Source organism: Anomaloglossus baeobatrachus, chromosome 3 (genome assembly GCF_048569485.1).
Source record: "Anomaloglossus baeobatrachus isolate aAnoBae1 chromosome 3, aAnoBae1.hap1, whole genome shotgun sequence".
In the NCBI taxonomy this organism is placed as follows: domain Eukaryota; kingdom Metazoa; phylum Chordata; class Amphibia; order Anura; family Aromobatidae; genus Anomaloglossus; species Anomaloglossus baeobatrachus.
The window spans coordinates 219,415,326-219,431,456 of NC_134355.1; the positions used below are offsets into that span (position 1 = coordinate 219,415,326).

Consider the following 16,131-nt stretch of genomic DNA (forward strand, 5'->3'; position numbering starts at 1 on the left):
TCACCCCTCATCCTCTCTCCCCATGAATGAAACCTCATCCTCTCTCTCCCCATACATGACCCCGCATCATTTCTCTCCCCATGAATGAAACCTCATCCTCTCTCTCCCCATGCATCACCCCTCATTCTCTCTCCCCATGAATGAAACCTCATCCTCTCTCCCCATACATCACCCCTCATCCTCTGTCCCCATGCATGAAACCTCATCCTCTCTCTCCCCATACATCACCCCTCATCCTCTTTCCCCATCATTGAAACCTCATCCTCTCTCTCCCCATACATCACCCCTCATCCTCTCTCCCCATCAATGAAACATCATCCTCTCTCTCCCCATACATCACCCCTCATCATTTCTCTCCCCATGCATGAAACCTCATCCTCTCTCTCCCCATACATCACCCCTCATCATTTCTCTCCCCATGCATGAAACCTTATCCTCTCTCTCCCCATACATCACCCCTCATCCTCTGTCCCCATGCATGAAACCTCATCCTCTCTCTCCCCATACATCACCCCTCATCCTCTCTCCCCATGAATGAAACCTCATCCTCTCTCCCCATACATCACCCCTCATCCTCTGTCCCCATGCATGAAACCTCATCCTCTCTCTCCCCATACATCACCCCTCATTCTCTCTCCCCATGAATGAAACCTCATCCTCTCTCCCCATACATCACCCCTCATCCTCTGTCCCCATGCATGAAACCTCATCCTCTCTCCCCATACATCACCCCTCATCCTCTGTCCCCATGCATGAAACCTCATCCTCTCTCTCCCCATACATCACCCCTCATCCTCTTTCCCCATCATTGAAACCTCATCCTCTCTCTCCCCATACATCACCCCTCATCCTCTCTCCCCATCAATGAAACATCATCCTCTCTCTCCCCATACATCACCCCTCATCATTTCTCTCCCCATGCATGAAACCTCATCCTCTCTCTCCCCATACATCACCCCTCATCATTTCTCTCCCCATGCATGAAACCTTATCCTCTCTCTCCCCATACATCACCCCTCATCCTCTGTCCCCATGCATGAAACCTCATCCTCTCTCTCCCCATACATCACCCCTCATCCTCTCTCCCCATGAATGAAACCTCATCCTCTCTCTCCCCATACATCACCCCGCATCATTTCTCTCCCCATGAATGAAACCTCATCCTCTCTCTCCCCATACATCACCCCTCATCATTTCTCTCCCCATGCATGAAACCTCATCCTCTCTCTCCCCATACATCACCCCTCATCCTCTGTCCCCATGCATGAAACCTCATCCTCTTTCTCCCCATACATCACCCCTCATTCTCTCTCCCCATGAATGAAACCTCATCCTCTCTCCCCATACATCACCCCTCATCCTCTGTCCCCATGCATGAAACCTCATCCTCTCTCTCCCCATACATCACCCCTCATTCTCTCTCCCCATGAATGAAACCTCATCCTCTCTCCCCATACATCACCCCTCATCCTCTGTCCCCATGCATGAAACTTCATCCTCTCTCCCCATACATCACCCCTCATCCTCTGTCCCCATGAATGAAACCTCATCCTCTCTCTCCCCATGCATCACCCCTCATTCTCTCTCCCCATGAATGAAACCTCATCCTCTCTCCCCATACATCACCCCTCATCCTCTGTCCCCATGCATGAAACCTCATCCTCTCTCTCCCCATACATCACCCCTCATTCTCTCTCCCCATGAATGAAACCTCATCCTCTCTCCCCATACATCACCCCTCATCCTCTGTCCCCATGCATGAAACCTCATCCTCTCTCCCCATACATCACCCCTCATCCTCTGTCCCCATGAATGAAACCTCATCCTCTCTCTCCCCATGCATCACCCCTCATTCTCTCTCCCCATGAATGAAACCTCATCCTCTCTCCCCATACATCACCCCTCATCCTCTGTCCCCATGCATGAAACCTCATCCTCTCTCTCCCCATACATCACCCCTCATCCTCTGTCCCCATGCATGAAACATCATCCTCTCTCCCCATACATCACCCCTCATCCTCTCTCCCCATGAATGAAACCTCATCCTCTCTCCTCATACATCACCTCTCATCCTCTCTCCCCATGCATGAAACCTCATCCTCTCTCTCCCCATACATCACCCCTCATCTTCTCTCCCCATAAATGAAACCTCATCCTCTCTCCCCATACATCACCCCTCATCATTTCTCTCCCCATGCATGAAACCTCATCCTCTCTCTCCCCATACATCACCCCTCATCCTCTGTCCCCATGCATGAAACCTCATCCTCTTTCTCCCCATACATCACCCCTCATTCTCTCTCCCCATGAATGAAACCTCATCCTCTCTCCCCATACATCACCCCTCATCCTCTGTCCCCATGCATGAAACCTCATCCTCTCTCTCCCCATACATCACCCCTCATTCTCTCTCCCCATGAATGAAACCTCATCCTCTCTCCCCATACATCACCCCTCATCCTCTGTCCCCATGCATGAAACCTCATCCTCTCTCCCCATACATCACCCCTCATCCTCTGTCCCCATGAATGAAACCTCATCCTCTCTCTCCCCATGCATCACCCCTCATTCTCTCTCCCCATGAATGAAACCTCATCCTCTCTCCCCATACATCACCCCTCATCCTCTGTCCCCATGCATGAAACCTCATCCTCTCTCTCCCCATACATCACCCCTCATTCTCTCTCCCCATGAATGAAACCTCATCCTCTCTCCCCATACATCACCCCTCATCCTCTGTCCCCATGCATGAAACCTCATCCTCTCTCCCCATACATCACCCCTCATCCTCTGTCCCCATGAATGAAACCTCATCCTCTCTCTCCCCATGCATCACCCCTCATTCTCTCTCCCCATGAATGAAACCTCATCCTCTCTCCCCATACATCACCCCTCATCCTCTGTCCCCATGCATGAAACCTCATCCTCTCTCTCCCCATACATCACCCCTCATCCTCTGTCCCCATGCATGAAACATCATCCTCTCTCCCCATACATCACCCCTCATCCTCTCTCCCCATGAATGAAACCTCATCCTCTCTCCTCATACATCACCTCTCATCCTCTCTCCCCATGCATGAAACCTCATCCTCTCTCTCCCCATACATCACCCCTCATCTTCTCTCCCCATAAATGAAACCTCATCCTCTCTCCCCATACATCACCCCTCATCATTTCTCTCCCCATGCATGAAACCTCATCCTCTCTCTCCCCATGTATCACCCCTCATCCTCTCTCTCCCCATGCATCACCCCTCATCCTCTCTCCCCATGAACGAAACCTCATCCTCTCTCCCCATACATCACCCCTCATCATTTCTCTCCCCATGCATGAAACCTCATCCTCTCTCAACCCATACATCACCCCTCATCCTCTCTCCCCATGCATGAAACCTCATCCATTCTCTCCCCATACATCACCCCTTATCCTCTCTCCCCATGAATAATACCTCATCCTCTCTCCCCATACATCACCCCTCATAATTTATCTCCCCATGCATGAAACCTCATCCTCTCTCTCCCCATACTCTGTCCACAGATAGTTCCCTCCCCATCCATACTGTGTATATACATATTGCCTCTTCCCCACCCTCTGCCCCCCCCATAGTGTGTCCACAAATAGTTCCCTCACCCCCTCTCTCCCCCATACTGTTTTTTTAAATACTCCCCTCTTACCCCATAATGTTCCTCCGTCCGTGTCTTTTTCAGCTCCAGAATGGAGCACTTCTCAGCATTTCTCTGCCGCCTCTGCGCTGCGGCGCTGGCTTCCGGGTCAGAAGTCTGATCAGCTGACCTGATCACATGACAGACGTCGCGCTGACCCGGACGTCAGCGCCAGCGTCACCGCTTCAATTGTCCTCATGTCTGACAGATACTAGGACAATTCAGCAGTGAGAGCCGCGCGCTGCACTTTCTATGAGTGTGGCTGTCAGCGTGAAAGCTGCGCTCAGAGAATAGCAGCTCCCACCCGGCAGACTTCCACACCGCCGTATCAGGCAGCCCGACAGCGCCCCTGGAGACGCCGCTGGCTTGTGCCTTCGCTCCACATGGCTAATTTGTATAGTTTACAAATTAGCCATGTGGACAGAGCCAGAGGTGCTCTTCAGATTTTCCAGTACGCCGTACCGGCGCGTACCACCGCAAAAAAAGCACTGTATATATATATCTCTATCTATCTCTATATATATATATATATATATATATATATATATATATATATATATATATACATATATATATATATAGATATATATATATATCTATATATATATATATATATATATATATTAAACACACATGCACACATTCGTGATGATCATAAGTAGAGAACAGCAATGACTGTAGCACAGAGGAATATAACTAAATTTTCTGAAGGTAAAAGTCATCAATCAGTAGAAAGTGTACAGTCCTTTGCTTTGAATGACTTCAGCACATCTGCAGCCACAGGACATCCCTAGTCTCACTCACTGCTCTGTTGTGATTTTGGTCCACTCTTCTTCCAGTCTCTTCAACAGTTCATTGATTGTTGTGGGTTTCTTGGCCATAACTTTGTCACCAAGGATTTTCCAGAGGTTTTCTATTGGGCTTAGATCAGGACTCTGGGTTGGCCATTTCATTGTTTCAATATTTTCTGCTTCAAGGAACTGCTTTACCCGTTTTGCTGTGTGACAGGGGGCATTGTCCTGCATGAAAATTGCTGGCTAATTGAGTGATAAACTGAAGTAAGGAACCACGTGGTGTTGAAGAAGGTTCTGATGCACACTTGCATTCACTCTGACATGCAGCTGTATGAGATATCCAACTCCTGCTGCAGAAAACATTCTCCAAACCACGATACTTCCTCCACCACCTTTCACTGACTTCTTAACACACTTTCCCAGTTTATCAACCAACATGTTTCCATCGGACCGAAATAAATTAAACTTGCTTTCATCACTAAAATGAACTGTGGATCACTGATCCTCTGTCCACACAACATGCTCCTCACCAAAGGCGAGTCTAGCCTTTTTATTCTTTCTGCTAATGAAAGGTTTGTTACATACAGCAAAGATGGAACTACAGCTGTTCATTACCTGGGCCAAAAACTACTACTACTCCAGCAGGATACAGCTAAGCCCCCACTAGGTGGAGGCATCACAGGTGCAGGAGGAGCAAATCACATACACGCTTCCAAAACATGGAGGGGGTGATTACTGGATTGTTAAACTGCACACTGGTTTTGTTAGGCTTTGCATATTAGAGTTCCTGTCCCAGTGTGATGCACAGTTGGCGTACGGCTTGACAGCCCGCCTGATCTAATAGTATGGGCGTCGCCTAATAGGCTGTGGGTTTGTGACTGTGCATCTGTTAGTGTGAACAGTGCTCTATGCAAGCCATCAGTGTGCAGTTTTACCATGCATCAATCGCCCCCTCCATGTTTTGGAAGCGTGTGTGTGATTTGCTCCTTCTGCACCTGTGATACCTCCACCTAAGGGAGGCTTAGCTGTATCCTGCTGGAGTAGTAGTTTTAGACCTAGGTAATGTACAGCTGCAGTTCCATCTTTGCTGTAAGTAATGATATTTATTCCTCTTTTTTGTTGCTTTTTTATAATGAAAGGTTTGGTCACTGAATAGTGGACTTTAAGTCCAAATGCTCTGAAACGTTGTGACACTGTATGATGAGATAGTGTAACGCCTGCCTGGATCAACAGACTCAGATGGGATGTAATGGACAGACTAGAGGGAAGCCACTCACCAAGCAGGACCCCCAGAACCCTGAAACCCTTTAACCCTTATACAGGGATTTGGAATTACACAGGGCCCTGGAGATCACTACCTGTGGAAGGCTGCAGTCCGATGAGAGTAGTCATCAGGCAGGGTCAAACCAGGAATAGCAAAACAGGGACAGAATCGGCAGGCAAGGACGTAATCAGAAAACGTAGCAGAGGTCAAATCCGGATCGGGCAGCGAGGTACAAAAACAGCAGGCAGAAGGGTAGTCAGAAAACACGCACAAGTCAGCACACAGGAATCACAAAACAGAATAGGGTGGATCAGGAGCCAGGAAATCAGAACTATCTCTGGCAGGTGTCAGCAGACAAGAGGGGAACTAAAATGGGTGTGGTGTCATCCCATTGTCTGTAGCTGAATGCTGGAAACTTCAGCTGGAAGACACACCCCGCCCACAGTCAGCCAGTGGTACTGCAGATCCCAAGATAACGAAGCCCAGTGGATGATCGGAGCCGCTGGCATCGACTCCTCTCCCATCACCAGCACCATCCAATTGCAGGAACACGGCGTCGCCTGGCGATCGAAGCAGAAGTCGCTGGAGCGGACTCCGGTGGTGACGTAACAGATAGATCCTTATCCTGTTTAGTGCTGAACTGGCGAGCAATTCCAGCTGCAGTATTGATATGATTACCCATGGAGATTCTCCTCATTATCCTGTCCTCTCTTGCAAGGGCAACCAGCCTTCTTTCAGGACTTGAAAGAGTTTGTGATGTAAAGATGCAATATTCTCAAAATCACAGACTTGGAACGACCAACTTCTCTTGCTATGGCTGATAGGGTCACCCCTTTGGCCTTCATCTGGACAGCCTGCTGCCAGAGGGCTTCAGTCACTTTGGTTGGCACATCATTTTTGCAAAGTCAGTGCAAACTGGAAAGTAAGAATGCCAGATACATAGGGTTTGACAGATAATTAAGAAAATTAACACCAGGTACCAGATTAACACCAATAACTTGTAGGTATCTGAAAGTGTTCTCTAATTTTGATCAGTGTTCTTTAACATTTAGCTCATTTCCATTTTTAGGTGCTTTTGAAAAAAATCTAATTATGAAATAAGCTTAAAATACTGCTAGTTTACTCATGTTAGGATAAAATCACATAGGACTACACAATGACATTACCATTTAGGAAATTGTGTGTTCTTCTTCAATATTGATCTCCAGTCTATATATTATAAAATGCCGACTGGCTACATTGTTAATGGCAGATATGTACCACAGAAGTGGTGGGAACCTGAAAGTCAGTGCTGGTACTTGTAGTGCCACATGTTTTTGTATTCACAGGGTCAAGTTCATAGATGGCTGGAGAGATGGGTGCGACTGGCCATTCAAATTCCCAACCCATGGATGTGTCTGATGTGTCCCATATGTTTAATGGAGTTTGTGTTTGCCATGTGGAAGGACTGCAGCCAGTACAGAGAGTACTGGGCTGTGAGAAGGACTTTCTGCTACAGGTGTGTGGACTGACAGAAGTCAGTGCGTGGAAGCTGGCAGGCTTCCATGAAGAAACTTCATGGAGATGAGTGTGGATGCTGACCAGGGTCAGTGAGTGGAGGTAGACAGCTCCACTGGGAAAATTCTGCTGTACCCAAACCTGAGAGGGGAATGTAACGGTTTGAAAGCAGTGCTTGTGTGTTCCTTTAAGCTGGAAGATGCTCTGTTTTATGTTGCTGAACTGCAGTTTTTGTGATGTTAATAAACAGATTGTACTTTTAATGAACTGTGTTCCTGTCCTACTCCACATCACGGCAAAGTGAGTAACCCCATTATACAGTGTGAGAACAGAGTACAACATCACTAGATAGATAGCTAGATAGATATACACACACACACACACACACACACACGCACACACACACACACACACACACACAATACAAATAAACCTTATTTCATATAAGAAAATAAGACTTAAAGGGAATCTGTCACCATGCTATTGCTACCTCATCTGAGAGCAGCATAATGTAGAGACAGTTAAGGCCGCTTTACACGCCACGACAGCGATGTCGAGCGCGATATCACCCGCCCCCGTCGTTGTAACGATGTGTGATCGCTGCCATAGCGAACATTATCGATACGGCAGCATCACACGCACATACCTGCTCTGCAACGTCGCTGTGACCAGCGAACCGCCTCCTTTCTAAGGGGGCGGTTAGTTCAGTGTCACAGCGACATCACAGCAGCGTCACTGAACCGCCGCCCAATAGAAAAGGAGGGGAGTAGATGAGCGGCCGGAACATCCCGCCCACCTCCTTCCTTCCTTCCTCCTTTTCCGGTGGACGCAGGTAAGGAGATGTTTGTCATTCCAGCGTCGTCACACATAGCGATGTGTGCTACCGCAGGAACGACAAACAACATCGTTACTGCAGCAGCAACGATAATTGGGAAGAGGGGCGATTTTGAACGTTTTTGAGACTATTCAAAATCGTTCAGGTGTCACACGCAACGACATCGCTAAAGCGGCTGGATGTGCGTCACAAAATCCGTGACCCCAACGAGATCGCTTTAGCGATCTCGTAGCATGTAAAGCTACCTTTAGCCTGATTCCAGCGTTGCATCACTTACTGAGCTTATTTACTGAGTTTGCTGTCATTTTGATGAAAGCAATGTTTTCTCTGCTGCAGATCTAGGAGTTAAACAGCGATCATGTATATGTTAGACTACCTGGCAGCATGCCAAACAGTGCTCTAATGATAATCTACTGCTGATCAGTGATTTTATCAAAACAACACTAAGCAGCCCAGTATGTAACACTGCTGGAATCAGGATTTCTGCCCCTATGTTATGCTGCTCTCAGATTAGGTTGCAAAATCCTGGAGACAGATTCCCTTTAAAGGTAAAAATAAAAAAATATTATTAGTGAAGACAGTAAAAATGAAAAGCAAATGACAAGAAGAAGAAACAACCTGTTCATCTAGGTGAAGATCTCCTACCTCCTCTCTGGTGTCTATAGCTGAAGCAGGTGTGGTAGCTGCAGTGCTTACTGTGGTGCTAGGTGCAGTACCTGATGAGGTCACTGAATCGATTTCTCCTGCAACGTCATTAATTTCCTGAGCAATAAGAGCTAAATCTTGGCTGATCCTTAAAAAAAAAAAAAGAAAAGAACAAATAATTATATTAGATCCTAAAAATGATTTGTAGTGGGAAGGAAACTATAATGATTACCTCTATGACTGAGCATTTGCTCAATGGATACTAAACCAATATTTGCAATATTTTGAGGATTTCTCACAAATTATATTAACAATACCTCTCGTATGGCAACGTTAGCAGCGTGGATGAGGTTATATCTATAGATGTTGCATACACTTTACTATGAGTTGAACAGGAGCTCAGAAAATTCTGCCATTCTGCCGGGAGTAGTCATATCGCATACTTGACCACTGTTCCCAGCGTAGAGACTCACGAAACCTTGCAGCGCACCGTGTGTGTGATGTGAGGACTCACAAGTCTTTAGTCACACAGAGCAGCTAGACACTCAAGTAAATGAATATACACCTTCATTTTTTCCCTGAAAATAAGACCTACCACGAAAATAAGACCTAGCAGGATTATTTTGGCTTTTTTGGAGTATGCTCAAGTTATATGCCTTACTCCAATGATAAGCCCTAGTTGCGGTTCAATAATGATGTCCCAGACCCAGGTCCCAGTATCACCACACCCACACAATCATAGTGTCACTCCGCTCTCACCAACTCAGAGTGAGCCATACTGCTTATTGCCATTAAAGGAAGGAGCAGGGTGCATGCAATGCTGAAAATAATATATACCAACGTATAATAAATGCAAAAATGGGTGCTACAATTGCAGAGAAATTGGTAAACAGCAAATGGAGAAAAGACACTGCAAAAAACTGTGCACACCAATATAAAAAGTAACAAACTCTTTATTGTATCCAAGACAAACAAACAATACAAAGAACATGTGCAGAAATGGTTTAAAACCATAAAAAACATAGCAGTTGTCCCATAAAGTGTACAAACAGCAATACACAATAAATAGTAAATGTATATATATTGACACAATAGATAGTGCTGACCAAAATTTATGTAATACCAAAATATGGGGGTTCTATGCAGAGCAAGTAAAAGCTAGACCACCCTGCATAAAGAGCAGCCCAGAACACCAGGTAATGAGCACAAAGTATTAAAAAATACCAATAGAGATGTTGAGACATCATATAATGCCTGCAGGGACAAGATACACAAACCCCCTATCCACTGGCAGCATATAAGTCGCACAGGGGCTCCGAGCTGGAGGGGGGCCCTCGGGCCTGAAAACATATGGGGATTTCCTTCGCCTGCAGCAGCTTGAACACTAACAGGAGAAGAAGGGGCCCGATCAGCTGAATGCATATGATTATGCTGAGCTGACAGGGGCTCCTTCCTCACCTGTTAGGGCCTGCAGGAGGGAGAATTCATGTCTGCAGGAGCTGCCTGCCGCGCAGAGGATGACATAATTTCTCAGAGACAGAGAGGAGGCTCCGCACACCAGCTCCGTCTCCATCAGAGCAGGGGCCTCTGTATGCAAACATGGCTCCCTGCCTCCCTCATCCCTGAGCTGCTCTCCCCCTGCAGCACTGGAATTATTTAGAAAAAAATACAGCAGTCGGCCCCAGGAGGAACAGGGGAGGCTGCGCCACAAGAGAAGATGGAAGTACAGGCTCCAGAGAAAATTCTAGGCCCCATGTGCCATCATCTGCAGAGAGGGTGAGTCCATGTGTAATGTGTGCACATCTATCTATATATTATCTGTGTATCTAATCTATCTATCCATTATCTGTCTATCTAATCTGTCTATCTAATCTAGCTGTCTATCTATATATTATGTGTATTTAATCTATCATCTGTGTATCTAATCTGTCTGTCTATATATTATGTTTATCTAATCTGTGTATCTAATCTCTTTGTGTATCTAATCTCTCTGTGTATCTAATCTATATCTATCTATATAGTATCTGTGTATCTAATCTATTATCTGTGCATCTAATCTATATATATTATCTATCCCTCTGTTTATCTATATAATATCTGTGTATCTAATCTATTATATATCTATCCCTCTGTCTATATATTATGTGTGTATTTAACCTATCTATTATATGTGTATCTAATCTATTTTCTGTGTATCTAATCTATATATTATCTGTGTATCTAATCTGTCTATAGTCTATCTATCAATCTCTAACTATATATTATCTGTGTATCTAATCTATTATATATCTATCCCTCTATTATCTATTCCTCTATCCATTTATGACATATCTATTTATATATTATCCGTGCATCTAATCTATCTATTATCTGTGTATCCAATCATTTATCCAACTCATTATCTATCCATTTATCTATTATCTGTTTATCTAATCTATCCATCCATTCATCTATATGTCTAATATGTTTGTATATGTGTCATCTATATGCTCATATTATTCCAGCTCCATTACAAGTGTGAGAAAAGCCAGATGTGGTGAAGTCGCATGTGAACATATAGGTGAATACATTCATTTAACATTCATATAACATATACATTCATTGTCCTCATACCTCTCCTCCAGCTCCCTCTTTGACCAGCTACTATCTGGCTTCCGACCGCATCACTCTACTGACACTGCTTTAACCAAAATCACCAATGACCTACTAACCGCCAAAGCCAAGCGACACTACTCTGTCCTCCTCCTCCTGAACCTGTCCTCTGCCTTCGACACAGTAGACCACTCCCTCCTACTACAGATTCTCTCATCTCTGGGCATCACAGACTTGGCCCTATCTTGCATCTCCTCATACCTAACCGACTGAACTTTCAGTGTCTCCCATTCTCACACCACTTCCTCATCTCGCCTCCTATCTATCGGTGTCCCCCAAGGTTCAGTTCTTGGACCCCTGCTGTTCTCCATCTACACCTTCGGCCTGGGACAGCTCATAGAGTCCCAAGGCTTTCAGTATCATCTCTATGCCGATGACAGACAGATCTACCTCTCTGGACCTGACATTACGTCTCTACTAACCAAAATTCCACAATGTCTGTCTATTTCATCCTTCTTCTCTGCGCGATTCCTAAAGCTTAACATGGACAAAACAGAATTAATTGTCTTTCCTCCTCCACAACTCCTCCAACAAGGTTTTCCATCAAACTTGACGGTTGCTCACACTCCCCAGTCTCACAAGCTCGTTGCCTTGGAGTAACCCTCGACTCTGCTCTATGCTTCAAGCCTCACATCCAAGCCCTCTTCACCTCATGCAGACTACAACTCATCCGTGCTGTCCTTAACCAAAAATCAGCAAAAACATTAGTGGATGCCTTCATCATCTCCCACCTCGACTACTGCAACCTCCTGCTCTCTGGCCTCCCTTCCAACACTCTTGCACCCCTCCAATCTATCCTAAACTCTACGGCCCGCTTAATCCATCTCTCCCCTCGCTATTCCCCAGCCTCGCCACCCTGCCAATCCCTTCACTGGCTTCCCATCACCCAACAACTCCAGTTCAAAACATTAACCATGACATACAAAGCCATCCACAACCTGTCTCCCCCTTACATCTGTGACCTAGTCTCCAGGTACCTACCTGCACGCAAGCTCAGATCCTCACAAGATCTCCTTCTTTACTCCTCTCTTATCTCCTCTTCCAACAATCGCGTACAAGATTTCTCCCGTGCCTCCCTCATACTCTGGAACGCTCTACCTCAGCTTATCAGACTCTCCCCTACCGTGAAAAGCTTCAAGATGAAACTGAAGACCCATCTCTTCCAACAAGCCTACAACCTACAATAACCCTTAGGGGTACTTTGCACTCTGCGACATCGCTACTGTGATATCGTCGGGGTCAAATCAAAAGTGACGCACATCCGGCGCCGGTAACGACGTCGCAACGTGTAACGCCTAGATGCGCCAATAAACGATTGCAAAAGCATTGAAAATCGGTGATCTGTGTAGTGTCGGTCATTTTCATAATGTCGCACCAATAGGAGATATAATGTTGTTCCTCGTTCCTGCGGCAGCACACATCGCTGTGTGTGGAGCCGCAGGAGCGAGGAACATCTCCTTACCTGCCTCCACCAGCTATGCGGAAGGAAGAAGGTGGGAGGGATGTTTACGTCCCGCTCATCTCCGCCCCTCCGCTTCTATTGGCCGTCTGCCGTGTGACGTCGCTGTGACGCCGTACGACCCGCCCCCTTTGGAAGGAGGCGGATCGCCGGATAGAGTGACGTCGCAAGGCAGGTAAGTGCGTGTGAAGCCGCCGTAGCGATAATGTTCGCTACGGCAGCTATCACAACATATCGCATGTGCGACGGGGACGGGTACTATCGCGCTCGGCATCGCTATCATCAGCTAGTGATGTCGCAGCGTGCAAAGTACCCCTTAGTCCAGTACACCACTGCACAACCAGCTCTGTCCTCACCTATTGTACCATCACCCATTCCCTGTAGACTGTGAGCCCTCGCGGGCAGGGTCCTCTCTCCTCCTATACCAGTCTGTTTTGTATTGTTGATGATTGTTGTATGTATACCCTCTTTCACTTGTAAAGCGCCATAGAATAAATGGCGCTATAATAATAAATAATAATAATAATAATATAAAGAAGCCTCCTACTCACTTTTTTATTGATTGAGTGCATCTGTGCAAGTAATGTAGTGTGAGTGTATTTATATACTCACCTAATGCCGCTCTTCAACTTTCCTGAGTGCAGTCACCACTCTCTGGTATCTCGGGTCACACTACACTATGAGTCAGAAGTCTATTACAATTAAAGCCTTTCTGATGCTCCATTGACTTACACTGTAAGTCCCTTTCAGGTCCTGCAGAGCAGTGTGACCCGGAGATGCTTGAGAGTGGGGACGTCACTGAGAAGAGGAGGAGAACAGCGCTAGATACTGGAGAGCATTGACATTATTGAGAAGAGCAGAACAGCACTGGACACCAGCGAGAGCTGCGGTGATGTCACTGAGAAAAGGAGCAGAACAACGCTGATCACCAGAGAGAGTGTCGTGACATCAGTGAGAAGAGAAGCGGAACAGCGCTGGTCACCAGAGAGAGCAGCGGTGAGTATATTATGACACTACCTGCATATACACATATTCCATCAGTAAACAAATTAGTGAGACCTTCTTTAACCCCTTCACGACCATTGACGGATATATCCGTCATGGAGCGTGTCCCGTTAAGCCCCGCCCCCTGTTTTCAACAGCTGACTTGTGTGCCTGCTAGCCGCGGGTAGAATCGCTTCCACCCGCGGCCATTAACCTCTTAAATTTCGCTGCCAAAGTCTGGCAGCAAGATCTATATGCACACGGCCATGTTTTTACTTACCGCCGCCCCCACCGGAAGTCACGTGCATGATCACGTTACTTTGGGTGGTTGCCATCATAGCACAGGGTTATGTGATTACGCCTGCAGCTAAGAAGTTTCACTTTCGTTTTCCCTCGGCCGTGAGCAGAGAGAAACAGAAAGTGACTGAATCTGCTGTTTACAGCTGTATAGCTGTGACCAGCAGATAGATAAGAGCGATCGAATTGCTGATCGCTATAGCCCCCTAGGGGGACTAGTAAAATAAAAAAAAAGTAAAAAAAAGTTTTAAAAATAAAAAAAAAACAAAACCTAAAAGTTCAAATCACCCCCCTTTCCCCCCATTGAAAATTAAAGGGTTAAAAAATAAATAAATATACACATATTTGGTATCGCCGCGTTCAGAAATGCCCGATCTATCAAAATATAAAATCAATTAATCTGATTGGTAAACGGCGTAGTGGCAAAAAAATTCCAAACGCCAAAATTACGTTTTTTGGTCGCCACAAGTTTTACGCAAAATGCAATAACAGGCGATCAAAACGTAGCATCTGTGCAAAAATGGTACCATTAGAAACGACAGCTCGAGACGCAAAAAATAAGCCATCACTGAGCTATAGATCCAAAAAAATGAGAATGCTACGTGTTTCGGAAAATGGCGCAAAACATGCGCCACTTTTATTGGACAAACTTGAGAATTTTTTTTAAACCCTTAGATACAAGTAAACTTATACATGTTTGGTGTCTACAAACTCGCACCGACCTCAGGCATCATACCCACACATCAGTTTTACCATATAGTGAAAACGGTGAATAAAACATCCCAAAAACTATTGTGCCATCACACTTTTTTGCAGTTTTTCCACACTTGGAATTTTTTTGCTCTTTTCCAGTACACCATATGGTAAAACTTATGGTTTCATTTAAAAGTACAACTTGTCCCGCAAAAAACAAGCCCTCATATGGCAAGATTGACAGAAAAATAAAAAAGTTACGGCTCTCGGAAGAAGGGGAGAAAAAAACAAAAAACGCAAAAACGGAAAGTGCTGAAGGGGTTAATGAGGTCTATGGTGGCACTGTTTTTTGTTGTATTTCCTGTTTCTCTTCTATACCCTGCAGTGGTATAGAGTGCTGCTAACAAGGAACCTGGCAGCGGATACATGTCACCCTTGGATCCAGCAGCCTGTGTCAAACATCACGTCTGTACGGCTAGTATTTCATGTGGCTCAGTCCCTGACATCTATTAACCCCTTAACGACCTTGGACGTACTGAGTACGTCATGGTGACATGGTGCTAAAGGACCCATGACGTACTCAGTACGTCCTGGCGAAATCGCGGTCCCGGAGCCCCGGGGAGTGAAATTTATTTACTTAAACGGTGGATTCGGGAAGGAGGGGACCTCTGCCTGACGTCAGGAGGGGTGGTGCCTCCTCCCCGAACCTACAGAGGCTGTGATTGGCTGACGAACGCCGCTCAGCCAATTACAGCCACTGTAATGTTCCAGCCATTGAAAATGGCTGGAACATTGAAATCCAGCCCTGATCAGTGCTGCTGTAGCACTGGCCATTGGCTGGAGCTGGGTGATCGATGCTTCACCCGCCCCCAGCTCTGATTGGAGAGACCGGTCTTGTGACCGCTCTCTCCAATCAATGTGGATCTGCGGCCTGTGACCGTCCCTGGAAGCCGAGGAGAGCGGTAAGTTGTTGTCCCCGCCGCCCGCCCCTGTCCCCGATCGCCCCGCCGCCCGCCCCTGTCCCCGATCGCCCCGCCGCTGCTCCCGCTTCACCGCTGTCCCCGCCGCTGCTCCCGCTTCACCGCCGCTGTCTCCGATCGCCCCGCCGCTGCTCCCACTTCACCGCCGCTGTCTCCGATCGCCCCGTCGCTGCTCCCGCTTCACCGCCGCTGTCTCCGATCGCCCCGCCGCTGCTCCCGCTTCACCGCCGCTGTCTCCGATCGCCCCGCCGCTGCTCCCGCTTCACCGCTGTCCCCGCCGCTGTCTCCGATCGCCCCGCCGCTGCTGCCGCTGTCTCCGATCGCCCCGCCGCTGCTGCCGCTTCACCGCTGTCCCCGCCGCCATGCTCC

The 16,131-nt window shown here is 46.8% G+C and overlaps 1 protein-coding gene across 9 annotated transcripts in view; it reads right to left on the reverse strand.

Annotated features, from left to right (window-relative positions):
• The window catches only part of CEP170 (centrosomal protein 170), a 974,470-nt gene that overhangs the window by 303,760 nt on the left and 654,579 nt on the right, over positions 1-16,131 (reverse strand). For 7 of the 9 annotated variants that reach the window (XM_075339727.1, XM_075339731.1, XM_075339726.1 and 4 more), the window contains one exon: positions 8,671-8,845. In XM_075339727.1, the coding sequence (XP_075195842.1) occupies positions 8,671-8,845 (175 nt within the window). The remainder of the gene's footprint in view (positions 1-8,670; positions 8,846-16,131) is intronic. The other 2 variants (XM_075339735.1, XM_075339729.1) reach the window with 1 other exon arrangement.